Source organism: Botryllus schlosseri, chromosome 11, assembly GCF_051294905.1.
Source record: "Botryllus schlosseri isolate E-star chromosome 11, Bs_hap1, whole genome shotgun sequence".
In the NCBI taxonomy this organism is placed as follows: domain Eukaryota; kingdom Metazoa; phylum Chordata; class Ascidiacea; order Stolidobranchia; family Styelidae; genus Botryllus; species Botryllus schlosseri.
This window is the reverse complement of record NC_137246.1, coordinates 3,994,346-4,016,947: the sequence shown is the minus strand read 5'-3', so window position 1 is coordinate 4,016,947 and position 22,602 is coordinate 3,994,346. Positions and strand designations below refer to the sequence as shown.

Below are 22,602 nucleotides of genomic sequence, written 5' to 3'. Positions count from 1 at the left end.
AATTGTTGGCAAAGCGACGGAATGTATTGATTTTATGCAATTATTATATCCTTTGATTACCGCGGTTGATACATTTAGCGACGTTTAAAACGCCAATATGTACTTCAGCATTGTGGCATAATGTGGACCGAGTCTTCGCTAGGTATCGTGAACATTAATATAGGCTATCACTTCATTGAAAGATAGGGTTGGAATTAGCAATATGACGTCACGTGACGTCACGAGGTTAACGTTCGTGTTCACACAGAACCTTTCAAAAAGGTTCGTGTTCACACGAACCTGAACCTTTCAGAGGTTCACACCATCCCTACTAGTTATAGCTTGTGCCAGTTTGTTAACTCGTCAGATTAACACCAACTTTATGCGCCGTGATCAACCGGTTTCTGTAATCCTGGGTTGGTAAATCCTGACGAACGCGATAATCGACTTCATTGCTAATCCAACTTTATTGGAGGTTTATCTAGGCTCCTCGCAATCTCATCCGCGTGAGCGATGTCTTAAAAAGCCTAAAAGTGGTAGCTACTGAACAAAATAAGGAATATCAGACTGGTGTAAATTACTATACTGTAATCGATAAACACCACGAATACCACGAAGAACAACAATAACCCAACATCGTTGAATTGGTCAGCGTCAGTGTCAAAACTATAATGTGTGGCTGCGCCACCCAGTTAATTTGAGTAATTCACTAACATAGCGCAAAACCTCAACAGTAAATATATACCTCCTGGTACACAGAACTTTGAAAGGAAATATTGGTTTGATATTGGATATAGTAAGGAACTAATGAACCATGGATGTAGTGTGCAGATGAGGTGTTTATTAATTGCAAGAATAGCAAATAGATTTTGATGATGCTGATAGATAGTTGCTGGATAGATCCCGCATCATCGAGTTAGGTACCGGTCATGCAAAAGTATCGATTGTTAGGTCTTGTTATCGATTGTGCAACTCCCTGCAGTAATATTGTAGCCATCAATTTTGCGGACTGAATACCCAATGTGTCGACGAGGAGCAAATTATTTCTTGAAGTAGAACAGATGTCAAAATCTGAAATAACGATCGTACATGTGACATGTGACAGGTTAGATTATACCTTACATAATGAACGATTGAACACGCGCCGGAGAAGATATATGATCGGATACGCCAGTGTGCAGACGCATACGAAACATAATGCGAAGCCGAAGACTTGAGTAACAGACTGCTTTGAGTTAAAAATTTGAAACATGAATTACAGCTGGGACGCAACTGGGTAAGAAATCTATCATATGATATGCTTAGCGTATATACTAGGGATGGTGTGAACGTGAGGTTCACGTTCGCGTTCTGTGTGTGAACCTCAGAAATTTGGCGGTTCACGTTCACAAACGAACCTTGGTAGGTTCTGGACTGTGAACCTTTTTCATATATTAAAATTTTCACTTCATTATAACATCTTTGGTTGAAATTTATTGTATTTCAACTGCGGGCCACTCTATGCGTGGCGCTGGCAGCATAATAATATCAACACTAAACGAGCATGCACCTTGACAATCACAAATATTTTAGTTGCTTTGTTACAAAAGTTTGCTCGAAATATCCAGCGTTCCGTTTCTGAATATTTAGTGACTCTCGGCTGTGAGCTTGACCCGCAATCACACAACACCAAGAGCGAAATACACTACATGTAGACAGCGAATGATGCTTATTCAATCAATCAATGGAATTGATATCGTTTTCTGGTTTAAGAAATCTAGCAGGCATACGTGGCCAGGGTGAATATTGACTTCATATGTTTATTGTATCATAAAAACCAAATCCGTGCAATTGGGGTGTTGGCTACTGCTGTATAACTTGTTAATGGGGTAATATCGGTAGCAAGTATAGAAACCCGTTTTACACTCTGCTCAATATCAACGTAGCAATACTTAGACGCCGAATGCATTGTCCGGTCTAGCCTAGACCGTCAAGGCGTAAGTTTACATCCCCTTGTCCTCGTCGAAATTGTTGGCAGAGCGACGGAAGATATTGATTTTATGGGATTATTATATCATTTTTGATTGCCCCAGTTGACACATTTGGCGACGTTTGAAGCGTCAGCATTGTGGTATTATGTGGCCCGAGTCGTCGCTAGGCATCGTGCGTATTAATATAGGCTATCACTTCACTGAAATGTGAGGTTGGAAGTAGCAATATGACGTCACGTGACGTCATGGGGTTCACGTTCGCGTTCACACAGAACCTTTCAAGAAGGTTCACGTTCACACGAACCTGAACCTTTCAGAGGTTCACACCATCCCTAGATACTATACTACTTTACTTGAAGTAGCGGTTAACAATTTACCGCATGTAATACCAGATCATGACCCTGAGCTGAACTCTCAGAGCCATTTTGTATGTTGCCCGAAGTGATAAATTGTGACGCCACAAAATAGAATAGTATATACTTCAATCCTAAAATTTGAGGATCGCTGCGGCAGACAACATCTTATAGTTCAAGTGTTTATGCGAACCTGCATTCATGTTCCGATGAAGCTATTAAAATCTCTTCGCGTGTCATTGTAGTATATACCTAAAACTGCTTAAGGCGGCGAGATATCATAGTGGTAGGTTCCCCAGCTGCCGCACTAGCGGGTTGGCAGTTCGATTCCAGTATGTAAATTGTGAGTGTGGAGTTGAGAAATGCGGGTGGCTTTGCTATGATATGAAATTGCATTCAGAAATCAAGCGATCACATTTCACCTAAAACACGCATATGAATGACAAATTGAATTATATTTAATTTAGGAGAAAACTGTTTTTTGACATCATCATGATGACCCGTGCTTTAAAAGTACTGGATTTGTCCCATTTTTTTTATAACGTTTAATTTTGTTCATTGCCCGTAGTTTCCGCTTTACGCATTTTTTTTCAATGGCAAATCCCAAAATTAGGTCAATCTGAATTAGTCAATCTCAGTCAGAATACTAGTCAGCCCTCTACTTTACCGCACCACGACCTCGCATATCGATTTCGCCTACCGTGACATGCCACCTCATTCTGTCGCTTTTCTTTTTACATTAATTTATTTTACTTTTCATTCCGCGTGCGTTCCTCCTTTACATAACCTAGGCCAATGCAGGTATATTCTCACAGACTACTCCAAGTCGTTTCGACACATTCCTATCTTCTCATTGTATCGTAGTGTTAAGGTGTTTTGAAATGATGGAATTTTAATAATAAACTGAACTGAACTGCACTGATTTTGAACAGGCGTTAAAACCACTTTTTATAACCCTGTACGGTGATATCGAATGATTCGCATTGATAATCTACTAATTTTCCTCGCTTTTAGCAGTTTATGGTCGCATTTTCAATTACCTGTACCGACAGACGAAATCCAAATAGTGTCGTAGTTTTAGTATTCTTCGGAATTACAATGAAATGTCAGTCTTGGCTGTCTGAGTCTCGAGTCAAATAACTTTTGTTCGAATCATGCGCTCTAAGTCGAGTCGAGTCATTTCTTTATTTTTAGAAAATGACTCGAGTCAAGTCGAGTCACCAGAAAATCGTGACTCGAGTCATTAAAACCCTGACTTTTGGACGTCTTAACTGGGGTAATGTCACATTACATACTCAAACGGCGTGATATCTGTCTCGTTGGGGGCTGCTGTGGTCTCGCTGGGCCATATTCCCATACCCAAATTATTATTATACATTTTCCTAATTCAATATTCTTGCTGCATTGATAATTTCACTCCCGCGAGTCGGTTGAATGCGATAACCCTATCGCAAACCAGATCGTAACGCCGGCTCCGTCAGACTGATATGAGGAATATTAAATCTGAAAAGTCAGTTAACATTGTGTAATCAATTTATCTTGATGAGGTAAATTCGCCACACGGCGTGATAGGCTTTGTTTTGCATTTTGAATATCGCACGGGGCGGTCGCTTTCTCCGGTTTTGCTGAAGGTAAGGTACCGTAGTCTTGCAAGTCAGATCACTATAGCTCAGACCGGCGAATTGTGCGGCACGCTACGCGATTATGAGCGGCCCGTCAAAAGTTCCTTGGAATTTAGATTTTAAAATTTATTTCTGTCAATGTGTGGACAAAATCTACTGTATATTCCGATCCGGAAATGCGTTTACTTTGAAGTATAGTTTATTTACGTATACGTCGTGTGGGTATCATCCAGGTTTAACATATATGCAATATAGCAAATTATACCGTATCAATTAAAGTTACAAGTCACTGTTTCCACATTCAAGTTCAAATCTCTATTGTTGGCAGGTATGAGCTTAAAACTATTACGTAATACGTTCCCAAATCATAATTCGTAAAATCGTAATTAACGACACTCCTCGCTCTCAAACGATGTTATGTCAACCACTGACAGATGCGGATGAAGACCGACATGTCAACAAGATTTGGAGCACTATGTATTTCATCATCATCATCATCATCATTGGTTTATTAGCAATTTTATCAGTTCCATACACCACAAAAATGCGATACAATGAAAAGATAGGAAGGTGTCGAAGCGACTTGGAGTAGTCTATGGAATCAGACACCCACCTTGGCCTAGGCCAGTGGTTCCCAACGTGGGCGATATCGTCCCCCAGGGGGCGATTTGGCGGTCTAGAGGGGCGAAAATGACGAAGGGGTCGATAGGGTGCGAAAATGGACAAAGGGGGCGAAAATAGCGAAGGGGGCGATAAGGGGGCGATGACGCGTTAAATCGGCTATATTGGAGTCAAGTCGGAGAAATGACCTTTTTTTTTTAGTCAACCTACCGGTAATTACAGTTTGTATGGCAATTTTTCGGTTCACAAAATTTGGGGGCGATGATCGGTGTTGAACTTGTAAAGGGGGCGATAGGTCGAAAAAGGTTGGGAACCACTGGCCTAGGCGATGTAAAGAGGAGGCATATACACACTGAATGAAAAGTAAAAGAAGATGGTATTGAAAAAAGCAAGCGACAAAATTGGGGTGGCATGTCATGGAAGGCGAGATCGATATGTCCTGGTCCGGTTATCTTGAGGATGGACTAGTATTTGTTCACTGAACTGAGCAGTGAAGCGGTTCTTTGAGTTTATTGCGAGTACGGAGCATTATGAGACAAATCATGCATTGAATATACATACATACGGCTGATGCGGACCTGTTAACGAAGCTAGCAAAACAGCAAGGCTATTTTATCAAGATACGCATAGCCTATTATTATTAACGCATCCACTTAGCGTGTGTTAAGAACGTAATTCAATGCTCTCAAGTTAGAAATCAAACTGCTCGCCGAAAAAGATATCTAAACTTTTGTCTCGGCCCGCCGACGTATTTTCTACTTCACTTATGGCTTGCCGATGAAAATAATTGCCCATTCAAGCTATATAGCTACTCTACAATATTTGGTGATAGTATATTCCCATCATTACTCTCACATCCCCAATTATTGTACGCTTGATACGTCAACCACACTGACTTCCTCATACTCGACATCAACGCCGCTGATGTAACGGAAAATAATTTTTACTCTGCAATAAATCGATTGTATATTCCCGAATAAATACATAAGGCAGTGAAGCAGGGCATCGGACACAGGTGAAGAATTCATTGTGCATAGGAAATAGATATTCATTTAAAAGTAAAGTAAAAGTAAGTTAAATAAATAACATCATAGAAAAAGTCTCAGGTAAGGGTCTGCGATATATTATTACGCGACCAAAATAATAAATATTTTTGTGCCTGTGGCCTGTGCCTGTTTTTACAGGTACGATTCTGCCGCGGGACACTATCCGCAGAATTCGTGGGGCGTGAATAGGGGATTCATGATCGGGAATGCCGTCATTTACCTTTTCGTGGGTCTCGTAGCGGTAATCGGAAACACGGTGCTCGTATGGACGTATTGCAGGTAATTTCCAGAAGTCAAGCAATAATCACTGGCGAGTTGTAATTTGTTCCCAGTGATTTAGTTGGTTAACAATAAATTAGAATATCGCACGAATGTACGAAAATAAATGATATAAAATATAGTCATTGTTAAAAAGATCAGAAATAAGATGCTATACGCAACGTAATCACTAGCATGTGTCACAAGTTCTGGGGCAATATCGAAGCATGTCTTGTCTGCGCTCCCAGTTGCTGCTTGTACACTGCCACATATTCTGCCGACACCGGCTACTTCGATCTTCACAATTACGACCGCATTTCTCGCACGCCTTGGCGCAGTTCTTTTCCATGTAATTCCGATAAAACTTAATTTCACAATATCCCAATCGCTGCCACATTTGACAATTCTTGTCCGAGTGAGTGTTTTTGCAGTCCGCCGGTGATACTGGCGGTGTCACAGTCGCAGTTTCTTTAGATGTTTTACTAGGTTTTGACGTAATAGTAGATGTTGTTCCAAGAGTGGCAGACGTAGGCCTACTTGTTGATACGATTAAGCTTGCAGTTGTAGATTCAAAACATTTGTACATACTGTTAATTTGCTTGATGTCTTCATCTGATAAACCATTTCTCTGTCCGAGAACTGTGCGATCCCGTCCTTTAGCTCTTATTGTATCCTTGCCGTTTGCGGAGAAAGCTTTATTTCCGTAATGCATCAATGACATATAGTCGTAGGGTGATCCGAAAGGGATCGTTTTTCGCTTCTTGAAGTTATTCTCTCGACCCGCCAGTATATTTTCATAAAGAATATCAACAAACTCGTCTCTCTCACTCCTGCTTTGTTCATGCCAAAACCCGATGGCGTGCATTACTTCGTGTTGTATAATACCTTCGTGCTCACACCCACTACCGACTGATATCTTTTGTCCTTGCTGAGGCGGCGGTCTGACATTTCCGACGTACGAATAACAGCCTTGTCCTCGGAAAAATCTCAGGAAATAGTCGTGCGTTGTTCGTTCTTCGAAACGAAGACAAGTCACCTGTGCGATCTTTCGTAAGGCCACAGGAATCGCGAATCTCCCCGCTTCAGTCACGCTGCTTTCAATAACGTAAGGAATAATGTAGTTATCACCTTGGCGGTAATCATACCATCTGTATTGATCTCCTATCAATCCGTCTTGCATGGCATTTGGGGGAACCTCCACCTTACCATACTCCGTATTTATATTATATCTTGATAGCGAATCGATTATGATGTCTCCTTCGATGAATTCAGCGGAACCTATATCGCAAACGCATATTTCACAGCCTTTGTCATCGGGTATGAAAATCGCGGAGTTACGATTACATTTACACGGTGGGCAATCCGTTCGTTTGTCGTTAACGATTTCTGCATCCAACTGGGAATTTTTGAAGTTGACGCCGTTCGTTGAGAGACTCGAAATCTCATCGCACGAGTAGAATTTGATCGTGTAGCACTGTGAGATTTGACGAGATGTGATATTAACTTTAATAAAACTGGTGGAAAGAGGTATTGAAAATCTACGATTCTTCCAAGTGGCTTCCAACGCGTTTTTGAAGTTTGAGTGCTGTGCTTGTGACAAATGATCCCGGCCGTTACCGTAAAACACTTCTAATGTGTTTTCTACTTCAATTTCTGACGACGAAAAGATCCCGAAACCAGCAAGTTTGATAGTCTGCTGAAATGTTATCTCCAAAATGTCGGTAATTTCGGCTGCACACCACGAAAACCCCGTGGTACTGTGAATTGGTTTGCCCGTCAATAAAATTGAGACCGCTGATTCTTCGTTGACTTCGTACCATCCGTCGCACTCGTAACATCGATTGATTTTTTCAATCGACACACCGCTCCCTGCGATGCCGTCCATAATTTTATGGCACATACTTTGCGTCGTAGATACATCTACGGCATAAAAGATCAGGAACACAATTATAAATGAAATATTCTGCTTCATAGCGATATCTTCAAGTCCGATGAGCGCTTGTGTGAATTGATCACTAAGTGCTGTATACTGAAATAAAATTGAAGATCTTGTGAATGCTGTAGGAGGCCCAGAAGAATTTATACTTTCACTATATGATGTCATGAAGTTTCTTTCTCATCAAGCGCCATCAAGTGTGGAGTGGAGATTCTACGTCACAGATGGTGATGTGTACTGATAACAGTGGTTTCGGTACGTAATAACCATCGAGTAATTACCCTTTTTCTTACAATGAATTGGTGAATCATGGGTACATCGTAAAAATTTATGCACCATAGCAGTAAAAATGCACAAGTCATGATATGATTGGGCATTGATCGGGTGTCTATCTGTGGCACAAGAGCACAAATGTTGCCGGTATTAGGTAGCGAAACCGAAAAGGTGTTTAATAATAGCATCCGGTTGGCGTAATTCAGATTTCAATTTTGACAGGTCCGCTATACCCAGAGAATCTTACGACATTAATGAGTCATGATGTTAATTTTGTCTCAAAGGATAAATCATTGCGAATAAGTCACAATCAAATTTGACGAGGTCCAACGGTCGTCTGCGTAGTGCATACGCTTCTCATATTACAGCATATGCACGCAAATTGTGGTCGCAAATTGTGTATGAACGTGTGCTTTTCTCGTACAGGATGGGGAGCGATGAGAAACGAGAAGCAAACGTATACACGGTCGCGTTAGGCTGTAATAATCTATGTCTCGGAGTCATCTCGTGGGTGATATGTGTTCTGATAATGGCGAGAGGGTATGACAAATCATGTGAGTATTAAAGGCTGAAGTATTTTCGTTTCCGAATTACATTTGCAAAATTCTAATTCAATAAAAACTATGGTCAAATTTGCGAATGAAAGCACCGTGCATCTATTTTGTACTCATGGTGATTTTTCCGTTTTGATGTGACTTCAAAACATAAAACGACTCCAAGGTACACTCAGTGACGACACGGACCTATCATCAAAAACTTGATCACCTGATATCACGACTATTATAGCACTGTAGCATAGTACTAGAACTAGCATAGTAGCCTACATGAATGATTAATTTCCAAATAGAGTATTACACTTCGAGTCGAGTATTCGAATATCATTTATTATGGTGTCACGATAGTATGGAGGATATGGGAAGTTCAAGTACCCTTTATGCGATCACAAAAAGCTTAATGCTATTCCACACTACATACACATAATTTGGTATATTTTAGACCAGTGATTCCCAACAGCGGCTAGAGCCTTCTTGCGGTTCTGATTGACTTTTAAATATGCCACAAGATTACAGATGTTGTTTGTTTCTGTGAATAGTTACAGCAGTGGTTTTTAACCTTGCCTTCAGCGCTCACAAGGGGCGCTGGCGATTTTGAAGGGGGCGGAAACGCTCAGGGGGCGATATGGGGGTGCTGAAGAAAAATGGCTCCGCAGTAGATGATGTAGTAATAGAACATATCCTTAATTAGTATTCAGAGCAAATTAACATTTCACAAAACATGTCAAATCCCGAAATTGTTGGTCGCGCTACGCGACGATGTTTCCTACATATGTTTTCATAAATGTAGTGGGTTATTATAATTCATGTAAAATGAATTGCGCGTACTTTTAGATCGCCAATTTCCCGTTGAAACTCTTTCGACACGCTTGCTTGGGTTATTTTCAACAAAATGTTTCGAACTAGGAATTATATCCTGCAGCGCACAGCGTGTGGAAATCGCAGAAGGAGGCACTGTACATCATTTTTGAGAGCGAGAGCCCCTTGTACATAACATATGTTTGAAGCTTTGTGCACGAAATGAGTAACTAAATATACTCGTATTTGAGAGCTACGAAATTAAAGCGTCAGAACATTTCTTCATTGTATCATGAAGGATGATATACTATCTAGTGCTGTGGTCCACAACCTCACATGAACGTTATATAATATGAGTTGCTTTGTTTGAAATACATTCATGTTAAAATTAATAACTGGGTACAGTACCAAATTCAATGTGAGCAGATATATGCTTCCCATTCTCAGTTGACTCACTTAGCCACACAAAGCACTAAATCAAAATCCCATACAATTAATTTCCCCTTATTGCCAATCGTAGATGTGAATTCGGGATGACTCGAACCACAGGGTATGGAACCGTACCCGATTGTTGTTATAACAATCTTGATTGGGGGGGGGGGTTAACCCGAAGGGTGCCTTAAATTCTTTCGGTGAATGAACATAAATTACACGTCATGTTTTGACACCAGTCCACGATGCATGAAGACATATGAAGTCCTGGCCAATATGGGACTACGATAAGTGTGCCGAAAGATCGTCAGCGAGAAAACCTAAGCCAAAGAGGGTTGCCCTTATGTTGACCGGAAACTTCGATGTATATAAGTCTAACCGTCCGTAGGTGCTTAAATCGCTCGTGCCGAATTATCATGTCGTCGCAATCTGCACCCACAGGACAAATAACATCCATCAGAGAAAAATTATTTGCCAGTGAAAAAATAGCAATTTTGAATCGTGTGCTTACTTTTAAGTTCGTGCATTTCAATACCTTTTGACTATATAGCGGACAACAGGTAACAAAATAACAACATGTAACGAAGTAACTATGCCAACGGGCACGCCCGAATATGTTTAATTACTAATTACGTGGCCTTCATTTTCCAAGACAACAGCTCACTCAACGCTTCTGGTAAATCTGATTACGTGGGCTGAGAGGATAAAAAGTTTATAGCGAAACATATATATGCAATTACCACCTACCGCATTCATTCATGCATTATGGAAAATTTTGGCGCATAGGGCGACCAGGCCACACAAACCTTGCTGACCATCGAAATCACGCGACGGGATTCTTGGGGGCGAAGTCGCCAGAAGTTTAGTTAATCACGCTATGGGTGCGCAAGACAATCGTTTTTTTAGGAGGGCTGACGGAGTGATGTTACGGCCCTCCCTCTAACCCATTGTCTTGATTACATTCCTTGCAATACGGGAGGGGGGAGGGGGGCTAGAGCCCGATAATTTTTGAAAGGGGGCGCTGGAGGAAAAAAGGTTAAGAACCACTGAGTTACAGTCAATTTCGGTATGTATGCTAAAATGAGGGATATTAGTTATGTCGAAAGCCGTCCAAGGTCGCTTCTGAAAACCAGGAAAGAGAATTCTTGCAGACTGTAGCGTCGAACGCATGGATGATGAATACCCGTCAGACAATTATATATCTTGAGTTAACGCTATTCATGGACCTTTATACACCGTCTCTGTGAAGGGTAAATTTAGACACAATGGAATGTGGAATGTATGAAGAGCTACCACACAACCACATGATAGTATGTTCTAGTAATAATATGCATTTCAGTTCATTTCAATGCATAGCACCCTCCAATCTGCGTCCATCAATGCTGAAATAACCGCTATATAATCTATAGAAATGCGGCCCCTACATATAAAACGGTAGGGAACCACTGTTTTAGATGGCTGGGACTAACCGAGGTTTCACGACTCCCTTGATTGATGAATAATCCTAGAATTATCAACAAAAAACTCAAATAATTCCGCTTCCACTAGTTGGAATTGAGTCAAAGTTGTTTGTATCGTCCTCGAAGACAACAATTTCATGGGGTTGACAGAAAAATTTGAATTTTTTTAAATTTTCCACAAAAATTAAAAATTTTAATTGGCTGTGCGGTGGCTTCTACTTGTTAGAATTGAACCAAGTTTGGTGTGCAGCTTTTCTTAGGGTAACCTGACAATTTAATCAGTGAATGGCTGGAATCCGGAAAAAAGTTATTTTTGAACAGCCTTAGTGTATATATAGTTTCCGTAATAGAAAATATTGTATCTCCCTGCTCGACTCGAATCATTAAAATCAATACTCGATTGGAGTTCGAGTTTACTCGAATCATTACTATATTCGATTCAGATTCGAGTTCGAATCGATGTGCCCAGCGCCGATCACGGTATTTGTGGTTCATCACAAATGCGCTATTACAGGGATCGTATGCCAAGTGGAAGGCGCGGTACAATCACATCTCCATATCAGTACATTGCCTGTTATCAGTGCTCAAGTATATGAAATATACTTGAACTTTTGCGGTAGCGGTGGCAGTAGTGACCATGGCTGTGCTATTTTCACTGTTATAAAAAGGAGACGTCTGCTCGTACTATTGCTCATTCATTTAACCGGGTAAGTGATATTAGCATGTTCGAAATAGAATCGTTTATCACGTATGTTATGGTGCTGAATAACGAACACGCGAATACGAACAGTGTTGTGAAAACACTTCCTTCTTTTTCAGTTCCCTCTTTTCTCTGTTTCCTCTCACATCGTGGATTCCAGATTACACGGAAGACAAGCTGCTTTATTGCTGCGTTTTTGACAGATGGTTGTGGTCAATTCCAAACGCGTGCTATATTGCATGTATGACAATCTGGGCATATGCCTTTCCCGTTATTGCAATATTAGTCATGTTTCGAAGGATTATCATGGAGATCGGTAACAAATACGAGAATCCAAAGGTAGGCAAAGTGGGATAAAGCACGTGCTATCGGTTGAACAGGTGACACGAATTGCAGGATTTATGAAGCCGCCATGTAGCTACGAATTTTTCGGTTTATTACGTGTGCTTACTCCGGTAGCCCAAAAAAGTGATATTGCTTGATACATTTGGAAATCGGCACCCTGGAGTCGCAAATAATATACGAAAAAATGAAATATAGCCATATGTTAGCATACTCATGTTTATATTCATAAATGAAATCGCATACACAAACACACGATGAAGTCGAACTTCAGTTTGAGGAGTTGGTCAAAAGACACAATGATTCCACCACAGGTCTCTAGGTATGCTGTTGACAAAACACGTGCAGAATTAAATAAAGTAGGCTACATATGATATAGCCTACTCAAGCACTTCGGGATCCGGAATTTTAGAACTGCGGTGAACTTTATTTTTATCTTGTTGATTTATTCACTAAAATCTTTACTGACTTTGACAAATTTTGTATTTGTGAAGTAACAATACAGTATTAGCATATCGAAATTAGTAACTGAGCAAGACGATATCTATAACACTGGTCTACACAAAATTTCAGGTTTGGGTATTGACAACTGATTTTGGCTAATTTTGGGGCGCTGAATCCGAAAATGAACTCAGATTTTCTCCATCACATCACGTTTTCGAGATATGAAATATCCCTAATTTTTTTAAAAATTCAATTTTTGACCCCCCTCTGTTGTCAAAACAAGGAATCCTGATGCAATAACCACTGTTTAACCTGCAATAATCTAGCTTTCATTAGCAAACAAGCATTCTATATTAGATTCACGCAAATTTGAGTCGTCTTCATAAAATTTATACCCCGGAATAAAAAATTGGCATGCAAAAGATCAACCATAATAAAATTAAACGCTGCATTATGCTGACGAACATGTCGATAGGACAGTAACAAGGTATTATCTGAATTACAGCCTAGAGTTCACACAATATGCACATAGACATTCCAATGAAGTGCAGAATTTCTGAAGACAGGGACTTGGGCAGGGCGAGTTCAGAAACAGTAAAAAAAAGGAGCTTTCATAAAATGTGAACTCTTTACTTATAAGCTTAAAAATGCTCTTTTGAGGGACTTTCTTTTACGAACAGCATCTGGATTTTCTCTTTTCCAACTCCATCAATACTCGGCTATCATACGAAAATCCAAGTAAAGGTGGCGACTGTGTCCTTGTCCTTGCCCGTACTGGATTTTCACTGGTGAGAGAAATAAATCCCACAGACCTTGATAACGTGCCTCCATAATTTTAATATCTTGGCTGAAGTGTTCACCCTGTTCTTCACTAACTTTCCCAGGGTTTTGTCTAAACTAATCCGCATGGCTCTTCAAATCGTTAACTTTGATGCTCATGCTGCATCCCAAATCTTCAAAACTAAGCAGTAGCTCCCTTGAGAGGTCTTTCTAATTTTCTGCTTTTCTGTTTCCCAAAAAAACAGCACCGAAAGCATTCCAAGCTCTAGCCTCGACTGGCAACATTGATTGTATACAAGATTTTAATCCTTTAACGATTGCCTAATTTGAGGTCCATCGAAAATCCCAGTTCTTTTTTCTGTTCACTGAGACCAGAAAAAGCATAACACATATCCTTTAAAACACCCCCCTTCACGATCCAAAGCTTTTACATATTGTTTCATGAGACCAGGTTTGATGTGAAGACGAGGCAAGAGGATCTTTTTGATATCAACAAACGGATCACAGATTCTATTTTTGTATCCAGGCGTCAAGGTGAGCCTAGGAGGTCACTCTGCTTTGTTCCAGTGCTGATCCCTGGCCCTGGTTTCCCAGTAGCATAGGAAACATGGGTATTCGGTGTAGCCACTCTGTTGCCCCAGCAAAAAGATCACCATATTCAAGTCTAGACAGATGAGCCAGCCATGGTCATGGTACTACAACTTTTCGAGAACGGTTTTGATGTTCTGATATTCTTCTTTCATTGTTCATAGCGATAAAATGTCACGATTGTACCAGCTTCGGGAGTTGCTCTTTTGTATGCCTATTTTTTATTCCAAAGGCATGAAATTTTAATAATGACAACGAAAATTTGTTTGAATATAATATATAATGCTTGTCTGCTAATTAAAGCTGGATTATTGCAGATAAAACAGTGTCTATGGCATCAGAATTTCTTGTTTTGAAAACAGAGGGGGGTCGAAAATTGATTTTTCTTTCAAATTAGGGATATTTCATATCGCAAAAACGTGATGTGATGGAGAAAATCTGAGGCCATTTCCGAATTCAGCGCCCCAAAATTAGCCAGAATCAGTTGTCGAAACCCAAACCTGAAAAAAAAGTTGAAATTTGTAGACCAGTGATAATAGATCAAGATGTAGTAGGATCAAGATATCGTTAAAATTCTGGAGTCAACCCCAGTCTCACTCGAAACATACTAGGGGTACAGCTGCGGAACGCACCACGTTATGAATCTATACTATATTATACCAAATGCGGCTTATTGATTCAGAATTCATGGGAAGTGTTAAAGGAAGTTTTTACGGCTTCCAGAAATGATCCTAATTTGGATATTCGGTTATTCTCACGTACGTAGAATTGTAATTTCCACTCCGTGAGAATAATATGAGTGACTATACTTAATTCGCAGTTGAATCCACAAAGACATTCGTGAAAGACGAAAACAACACGATTACCGGTTACAGCTGCAAAACCAGAAAGCGCTATTTAGCAGTGCATGGACTGGTTAAATCGACCGCCCTCATCTTCATACCTCACGTCACGTCTTGGATACCGTTTGTGGTGGTGGTCTTCCGAAGCCTCGGCGGATACAGCACTAACGGCGTTGTTGTGCTTATGAGTTACCTGTCATCAAAACTAGCGTGTAGTCATGTTTCTTATACTTATCTGACGAGTTACCATTATAGAGCTTTGCTCGGTCTTACGAGGAGAAAGATTTGCGTTCAGTTTGCGGGAACTACCGAAGTGTGATCAAACGTAATCTACTATCAAATATATTAATTTCGGGGAGCATCATAACTAATCACGTTGCAATGATGCAGTCATAGAACAGGGGTTTAAATTGGGGTTCAGGAACCTGTTAGGGGTCCGAGAAAGAAATATGTTGAGCTACATCATCATAAAGAAACCAAATTTTCCTTATTTAGGAATGAGGGTGTCAGGAGGGCTGTAAATTACTTATCAGTTACCGAATTTTTGTAATTCACGCAATCAATTGTACGCTGTCAATTGTACATTGTCACAAAAAGTGATTGCATAAGTATATGTTAGCAGCAAACAAACAGGATGAGACAACTAATTCGGTCATATTGACTAAACTAGAAATTGAAGCTATCATATATCAGGTGCATCAAATCTTGGGAGCATATTCTTCATACCGTCGGAACGACCCATCTAGGGTTAGGGGGTAAGGTATGGAGGGCTGTAAATTACTTATCAGTTACCGAATTTTTGTAATTCACGCAATCAATTGTACGCTGTCAATTGTACATTGTCACAAAAAGTGATTGCATAAGTATATGTTAGCAGCAAACAAACAGGATGAGACAACTAATTCGGTCATATTGACTAAACTAGAAATTGAAGCTATCATATATCAGGTGCATCAAATCTTGGGAGCATATTCTTGATACCGTCGGAACGACCCTATCTAGGGTTAGGGGGTAAGGTATGGAGTTGCGGCCGTAGAACAATAATTGTACGACTTTCCATTGATAATTAAATAACCGTGTGTAGGCGGCCGTCAATTTGAATTTACGAATTGACTCCAAAATATGTGAGAGATCTTGATTCAAGTTGAAAATTTTCTTTGCAATTCATGCGATTAAAGGTGATTTGCTTTTGTGAATTTATTGCAGTAGTGTCCTTGCAATCAGATACCCACCGTACGGATGCGAGGCGCTGATGAAAATGGTGCACCCCGTAAAGAGATACCGATTTGGATTGGTGTGTGTCTCACGAAAGAAATCTGTTTCTGGTACGTTAGGAAGATTCCAATATCTTTCCACTATACCGACAATCCTGATGGGAGGTCAAGAAATAACAACACGCCACGAAGTGACTATACTAACAATTGGCCCTCCCGAAGATGCATCATCATTTACAACTTGCCATAAATTTTCGAAAACACTCCCTATATCAACTCTACCGATGAATCTGATCGCTTTGGCTGAGAAAGGATAAATATTTGATAGTAATATTTGAAACTACGAATATTAATGACGAAATTCATTCGTGAATCTGAAAAAAAAATCGCGCCTAGCGCGACCGTATAACCGATCCAAGTAATTATTCATAACATGACCACTATGTAGCGATTCCGGTGCGTAGAGTTGGCCACCCCTGCTCTACCTGCAGAAAAACGGCTGCATACATTACATTTGGGGTTGATTTCAATTTTTAGGGTCCACCGGTCCGCTAAATATCTTTTGAAATTTTACCGGTCCGCGAGGTTAAAAAGGTTGAGAACCACTGGACTCTAAATGACATGAATTGATGAATATAATAAACAAACAAACAAACTGTCCTTTATTTGTACGTAGACTTTCCCATCGACAACTCTAATTGCCCTGTTTGATTTGATTGGTTGATTGTTGCGCCGCCTGTGATCGCTTGCCTATATATTTTCCTCGTTCCTGGTTACTGGCTACAATGGTTTCTGGTTCGAGTCTCGGCTCTGCCATGTTTCTATGTGTCGGAGGTTTCTCCGAGGTCCTCATCGCCGATCCCGATGTAAATACAGCGCCTTGAAAATCCCGGAGGAAGAGAGAGCCGAACTCTAGAAAGATGGCAGCAAAAGGACCAGAAAAAGGACGCAAGACAAGCGTAAAGATATTATGAAATTTACTGTGCAGGCACATATGACCAAAGTTGTTAAAAGCGCTAATTGTGTGTCAATAAAACAAACAAACCTTTCTATATCCCGACTATCGGGCGAGCTGTCACTATTGCGAATCTCGATTCAAGCATCGTCGTATTTCAACCAAAACCTTAACAAACACTATTGTTCAAATTGGATTGCTTGGTTATGTAAAACTGAATGGAAGACCGATGCGCAACATTTGCCGAATCCACATTAGCAGAGCAGACAGACATTCGGCTTTATTACAGACAATGCCGTCGCAGAGAAACAATGGCCAGGTGAGGCACAAACGAATCTGCCTCATGCACTGTTCGCTAACAATTGGACAATCGAAGCGCAGTGAAACGCGCCATCGATTTCGGAATCCAACAGTCTTGTAGAAATTATATAGTAGCGACGGCCAATACGTAATGCGGAGCCAATACATTCCCTTACTTATGTAGCTGTTATGTATTTTCCATCCATAGCTACGTTAAATTGTGGTATGTGATAGCTACTTGCAGAGGCTGCATTGTCGTTGTTTGTGTCCTTTATGAGCACTGTGTTCGACTGCAATACCTATAACCAGGCCTGTTTATTTTTGGATATTGGGTTTTATTTTTGGAGATTCTCCAAGAATAAGATTTGAAACATCCAAAAATAAGCTTTTTTTGGATGATGTTTTTTCAAGTTTTCTAGTGAAATGCACGAGTCAGAGCAGTGTAAATACTGTTGAAACAACCAGGAAACTCACAAACACACACAAAAACAGCATGTGTGAGCGGGAGGGGGTCTCCGAAACGCTCACTGGAAGGATCAGAGGCGACACGACAAGGGTTGAAGAGGCGGCATGGTATTTATTTATTATTATTATGATAGGACACGACAGTGGTGCTTTTAGCCAGGTTAAGGCCTTGTGCTCCACGACATTGCAATTACACGGACAGTACAATGAATTTCATTTTTTCGGGTCTTTGACGCTCTTCCACTCTCCCACGCTTGATTTATCGTCGTATCTTTGCTTCACTTTTTCCATTCCTCTTGCACTCTCTCAGTCTCATTCGCGCACACATCTTCAGTTGATCATCGTCACTGTTGCTACCGAATTATAGCTCGGCTCACTGTAGCTGGGCTTTTAAAGTCACTGACTAGCAGTGAGGTCGGCGATGAGGAGCCCATAGAACCTCCGACACATAGTAATTAGTCCGAACCGGGATTCGAACCACCACCATTGGTGTCGTGACGCTGGCGCTTAACCAACTGCGCCACTCGCTTCCCAGGCGGCATGGTATGAAATCGTGCGAGTGTGGTGCCGGTGGGACCTTGTAACGCAGGCCAAATACCGCCACCTCTACAACAATAACTTCGTCTAACACGATGATGGGACTGAATGGTTACCTCCAACGGCAACATGACTTGATCCAGGAAAAGAAAAGTATGTGTCCCATGTTTGTAGACACATGTTGGTTGTCAATTAAGAAGATGACCGCTTGGTTGACTAGACACCGTGTCAAACTCCTCGGGGTTATAAACGATAGAAGTCTGGCCTGTGCATCCCTCCGCTGCAGTAGTGGATCCAACTAATCGTCCTCGAGCGCATGGCCACAAAGGTGAGCACCACCGTCACACAGATTCAGGGATTTGGCCATCTGATCGTGGAGCATCAGGATGAGCTCCATCGCCTGGTCGAACGCCTTCGAGCTCGGTGCCCCGCTGAGGACTGGGACAATGACACCCGCGGCAAGGAAGCTTCTTTGGTCAGAAGGTGCTAGGCTCTCAAGTTCACTGAGTCACGCAATTTCGTGGAGGATCAGAGTGTGCACTGTGCAGTCCTCGACCTTCTCGAGAATATCGACTAAGAAGAGAAGCAGTCCATGTTCGAAGCAGCCAGGAGCCTTATAGCAGGGCTCATCGACGGCATAAAGAAAATTGAAGTTGCCGACAATGAAAGGGTTCTGCCCTGTCTACCACACCAAGTGGTGCAACCTCGTAGGCATGACAGAACAAACACTTCTTGCTGTTTTAGATTCTAATAATATAAACAACAGTGATACATATATGCAAGCTACTTTATTTGCAGCTCAGTGAATTGATCGACAAACACCGGGGTGGGCTGTCGAACAAGTGGACACCTGAGTAGATAAAGAATATCGAAGACCAATTCCAATCCATGTCTGTCCGATACCAAATGGACGTCACTTTCAAGAGCATTATTGACGAGCGTCAGTTCTTTGGACCCACATGGCTCGATGTTTCCCACAACTGCGACGGTTGAAGCTGATTTCTCGAAAATCAACTGGGAGAAAGGTCTCTTCCGGGCGTCACCCACTGATTTTTATTTGGAGGGTATTCTCCAGGCCAAAGACTCTGTGACGAAAGTATCAGAAAGTTAGATCAAGATCACTGACGATGTCGATGTGTTGATGAACATGAATACATGATAATAACATACTTTCGGTGAAGTTTTCTATGTAGTATTAGGGCTAAAAACACCGTCATTTCTTATTTTTGGAGATTCTCCAAAAATAAAATTTGAAAACATCCAAAACTAAGCTATTTTTGTTATTTTTGGAGAAATCCAAAAATAAACAGGCCTGCCTATAACCCATAATTTTGGTATATGATAGCTATACTTACATAGCCTGCGTTGTCGTTGTTTGTGGTCAGTGGTACCACTCCTAGTGTTTTTACACTAGATCTAGCGTATTTTGACTTGACCTAGTGTCCTAGGGCATTTTCTTTCGAAACTCGGCATATCTAGTGCTTTTTTACTGAAAAAAAATTTGTAACTGAGGTGAGGATGCTATTTACGTGTGCTTCGAATAATTTATACCGGTACTTGAAGAGATAGTAATTATTATCCGTCTAAACTTGCCCATTTAGCACAATAGCGACCAGTCCTACATGTATTGTAGAATATGGAATTGCAACGGCTATCAGTGTGCAAAGAATATGCTCTCCATACCCGCTGCTCATGTTACGTGCGTGCATGTTTGTGTATGTGGGGGGGGGGGCGTGCCTCACCAGCCAAGAACCTCACCGCACGTCACTGAGTTGGAATCAGCCTATACTCCGTTGAGCGCGACTGCTGGAGTTTGTATTCGGCAAGCTTTCTTGAATAAGTTTTAACTTCAACAATCGTCTTCTCAGAATGGTTGTGAAACTCATGTTTCGTCACAAATTATAAATACTTTGTCAATTTCTCTCGCCCCCACAGGTTGAGAACCACTGCTCTACGTAATGGCAACGGAACCATTAGCAAATAAAATAATAAAAGACGAATAAATGATAGGAATTAGAATAGGCAGATAAGTTTTAAAAATTCAGCGATACGCGGACGATTTACCGACGTTTACGCCCTCGAGAAACTCACTAAAATTATGAAACAGCACTTGAAAGATTTTGAGAAAGCAACAGGACAAAGTATTAGTGAAGAAAAAACTCAACTAATGCCGCTAACAAGAGCGGCTGGAATTGAGCTAAAAAACTCGGTATTCGACAAATTCACAAGATATTGGGATTAGAGATGGTGTGAACGTGAGGTTCATGTTCGCGTTCTGTGTGTGAACCTCGGAAATTTAGAGGTTCACGTTTACAAACAAACAGTGGTAGGTTCTGCACTGTGAACGTTTTTCATATATTACAATTTTCACTTCATTATAACATCTTTGGTTGCAATTTATTGAATTTTAACTGCGGGCCACTCTATGCATGGTGCTGTCAGCGTAAAAAAATCAGCACCAAACGAGCATGCACTTTGACAATCTCAAAAATTGCCCCAGTTGATACATTTGGCGACGTTTAAAACGTCAATATGTACGTCAGCATTGTGGCATTATGTGACCCGAGTCGTCGCTATAGACATTGTGTACAATCTGTACATTAATATCGGCTATCACTTCACCTAAATGTAGGTTTGGAATTAGTAATATGACGTCACGTGACGTCATGAGGCTCACGTTCTTGTTCACACAGAACCTTTCAAAAAGGTTCACGTTCACACGAACCTGAACCTTTCAGAGGTTCACACCATCCCTATTGGGATATAAGTTTAGGAAAGATGAAATCAAAGAGTCATGGGAAGAAAGAATAGATAAGATCGATGAAATATTAAATATGTCGCCAAATCGGCATTGCTCTGAACAATCCCAACCACGCAAGGGTCATTGTCACGGTCATTGTGCTGCGTCGCTGCGATTGTTTAGAACAATGCCAATTTTCAGACTTCGAAGGCTATTTTTGGGTGGTTCCATAGCCTTGGTGAAATTTTAACGTATATTTCAAATCAGATCAATTTTATTTAATTTTGAGTCGTCAGCTATGGGATTAGCAATTATGTTGCTTTCAGATTGCTGAGCAGTAAATTACTCTGAGCAAGCAAGCGTGACGACTGGTGTTGCGTATCTATCCGTCGGTTAGTTATCTATAACAGATCTGACATCTGGTGGATCCGATGACTTGCGTTTTTAGCAGTGTGAAAATTATTTTTCAGGAGACTATTTGTAGTATCCGTACCCCTATCATTCATTTTATTTTGGTGTGTGTAGTTTAATGATGGTGGCTAACTGATGTGTATGTTGAATTGGACAATAATACAGGAGAGAAATATGCGGAAGATCTCGTTAAAGCAAACAGTGCAGACAAGTGCGATTTGTTGTTAAAGAAGCAGGCGAGAATAACAATTGTTTAGTTCAGTGATTCCCAACCTTTTTCGACTTATCGCCCCCTTATCAAGCTCAACACAAATTTACGCCCCTCCCCCCCCCATATTTACGGATTTAACTCATATTATTGAAATACAACGTATGCCGGTATAATACAATGGTGACAGAACTTCTCCTTTTAATTTTATATTTACAATTACCGAAGGCTTCCTTGACAAGCCAGACGCTAATATCCCATATACTTGCGACTTTCTCATAGTCGAATCCGGTAAAAATTCGTTGCTTCTTTCCAATCAGAAAGGCGGGGTGTAAACTGTACACCGGGGGTGTCAAACTCAAATTACGTCGCGGGCCGGATTCGAACCTTCAAGTCGCTGGCGGGTCGCACCACTGATTTCAAAATATTACCGTCAAGCATATATAGATGATACTTATATTACATTATATCACGGATCATAGGTTTATATTTCTAGCAAGTATAGCAAGACCTTTTGAGTCGGAAGTGAAACAGAAGCGGAACCAAAGATAATTGAATTATATTATTGTGTAACTAATATATTTTCCATGTCAACTCCATATAAGGGTTTCATGTTGGCGTTTCCGCTTCCGTGATTAACAATAATTTGCTCCATTTTCCCACAAAACTTTCAATTCAAGGTGCATTTTTTAGTCTCCTCGCAATTTGGTGTCAAAGTCACCGATTTGTTCCTGTGCTAACTAGAGCGAAACCACAACACCGCAGTCGGGTGAT

General features: G+C 40.8%; 2 protein-coding genes and 1 long non-coding RNA gene across 5 annotated transcripts in view; 1 reads left to right on the top strand and 2 right to left on the bottom strand.

Annotated features, from left to right (window-relative positions):
• LOC145449874 (uncharacterized) overlaps positions 1-22,602 on the bottom strand; it is a 157,283-nt gene that overhangs the window by 21,364 nt on the left and 113,317 nt on the right. The gene's annotated exons all lie outside the window — the stretch shown is intronic.
• LOC145450839 (rhodopsin-like) lies at positions 4,989-15,361 on the top strand. Of its 2 annotated transcripts, none has more exons than XM_080329350.1 (6): positions 4,989-5,870; positions 8,485-8,612; positions 11,817-12,009; positions 12,122-12,341; positions 14,839-14,914; positions 14,977-15,361. In XM_080329350.1, exons 1-6 carry the CDS (start codon positions 5,788-5,790, stop codon positions 15,315-15,317), a joined length of 1,041 nt encoding a protein of 346 aa, XP_080185476.1. In that variant the 5' UTR covers positions 4,989-5,787; the 3' UTR covers positions 15,318-15,361. The 2 variants fall into 2 exon arrangements, with proteins under 2 accessions (XP_080185476.1, XP_080185475.1); XM_080329349.1 differs by having other exon boundaries at positions 12,122-12,350.
• Positions 5,556-7,897, bottom strand: LOC145450838 (zinc metalloproteinase nas-13-like). The gene has a single exon (XM_080329348.1). It carries the CDS (start codon positions 7,819-7,821, stop codon positions 6,040-6,042), a length of 1,782 nt encoding a protein of 593 aa, XP_080185474.1. The 5' UTR covers positions 7,822-7,897; the 3' UTR covers positions 5,556-6,039.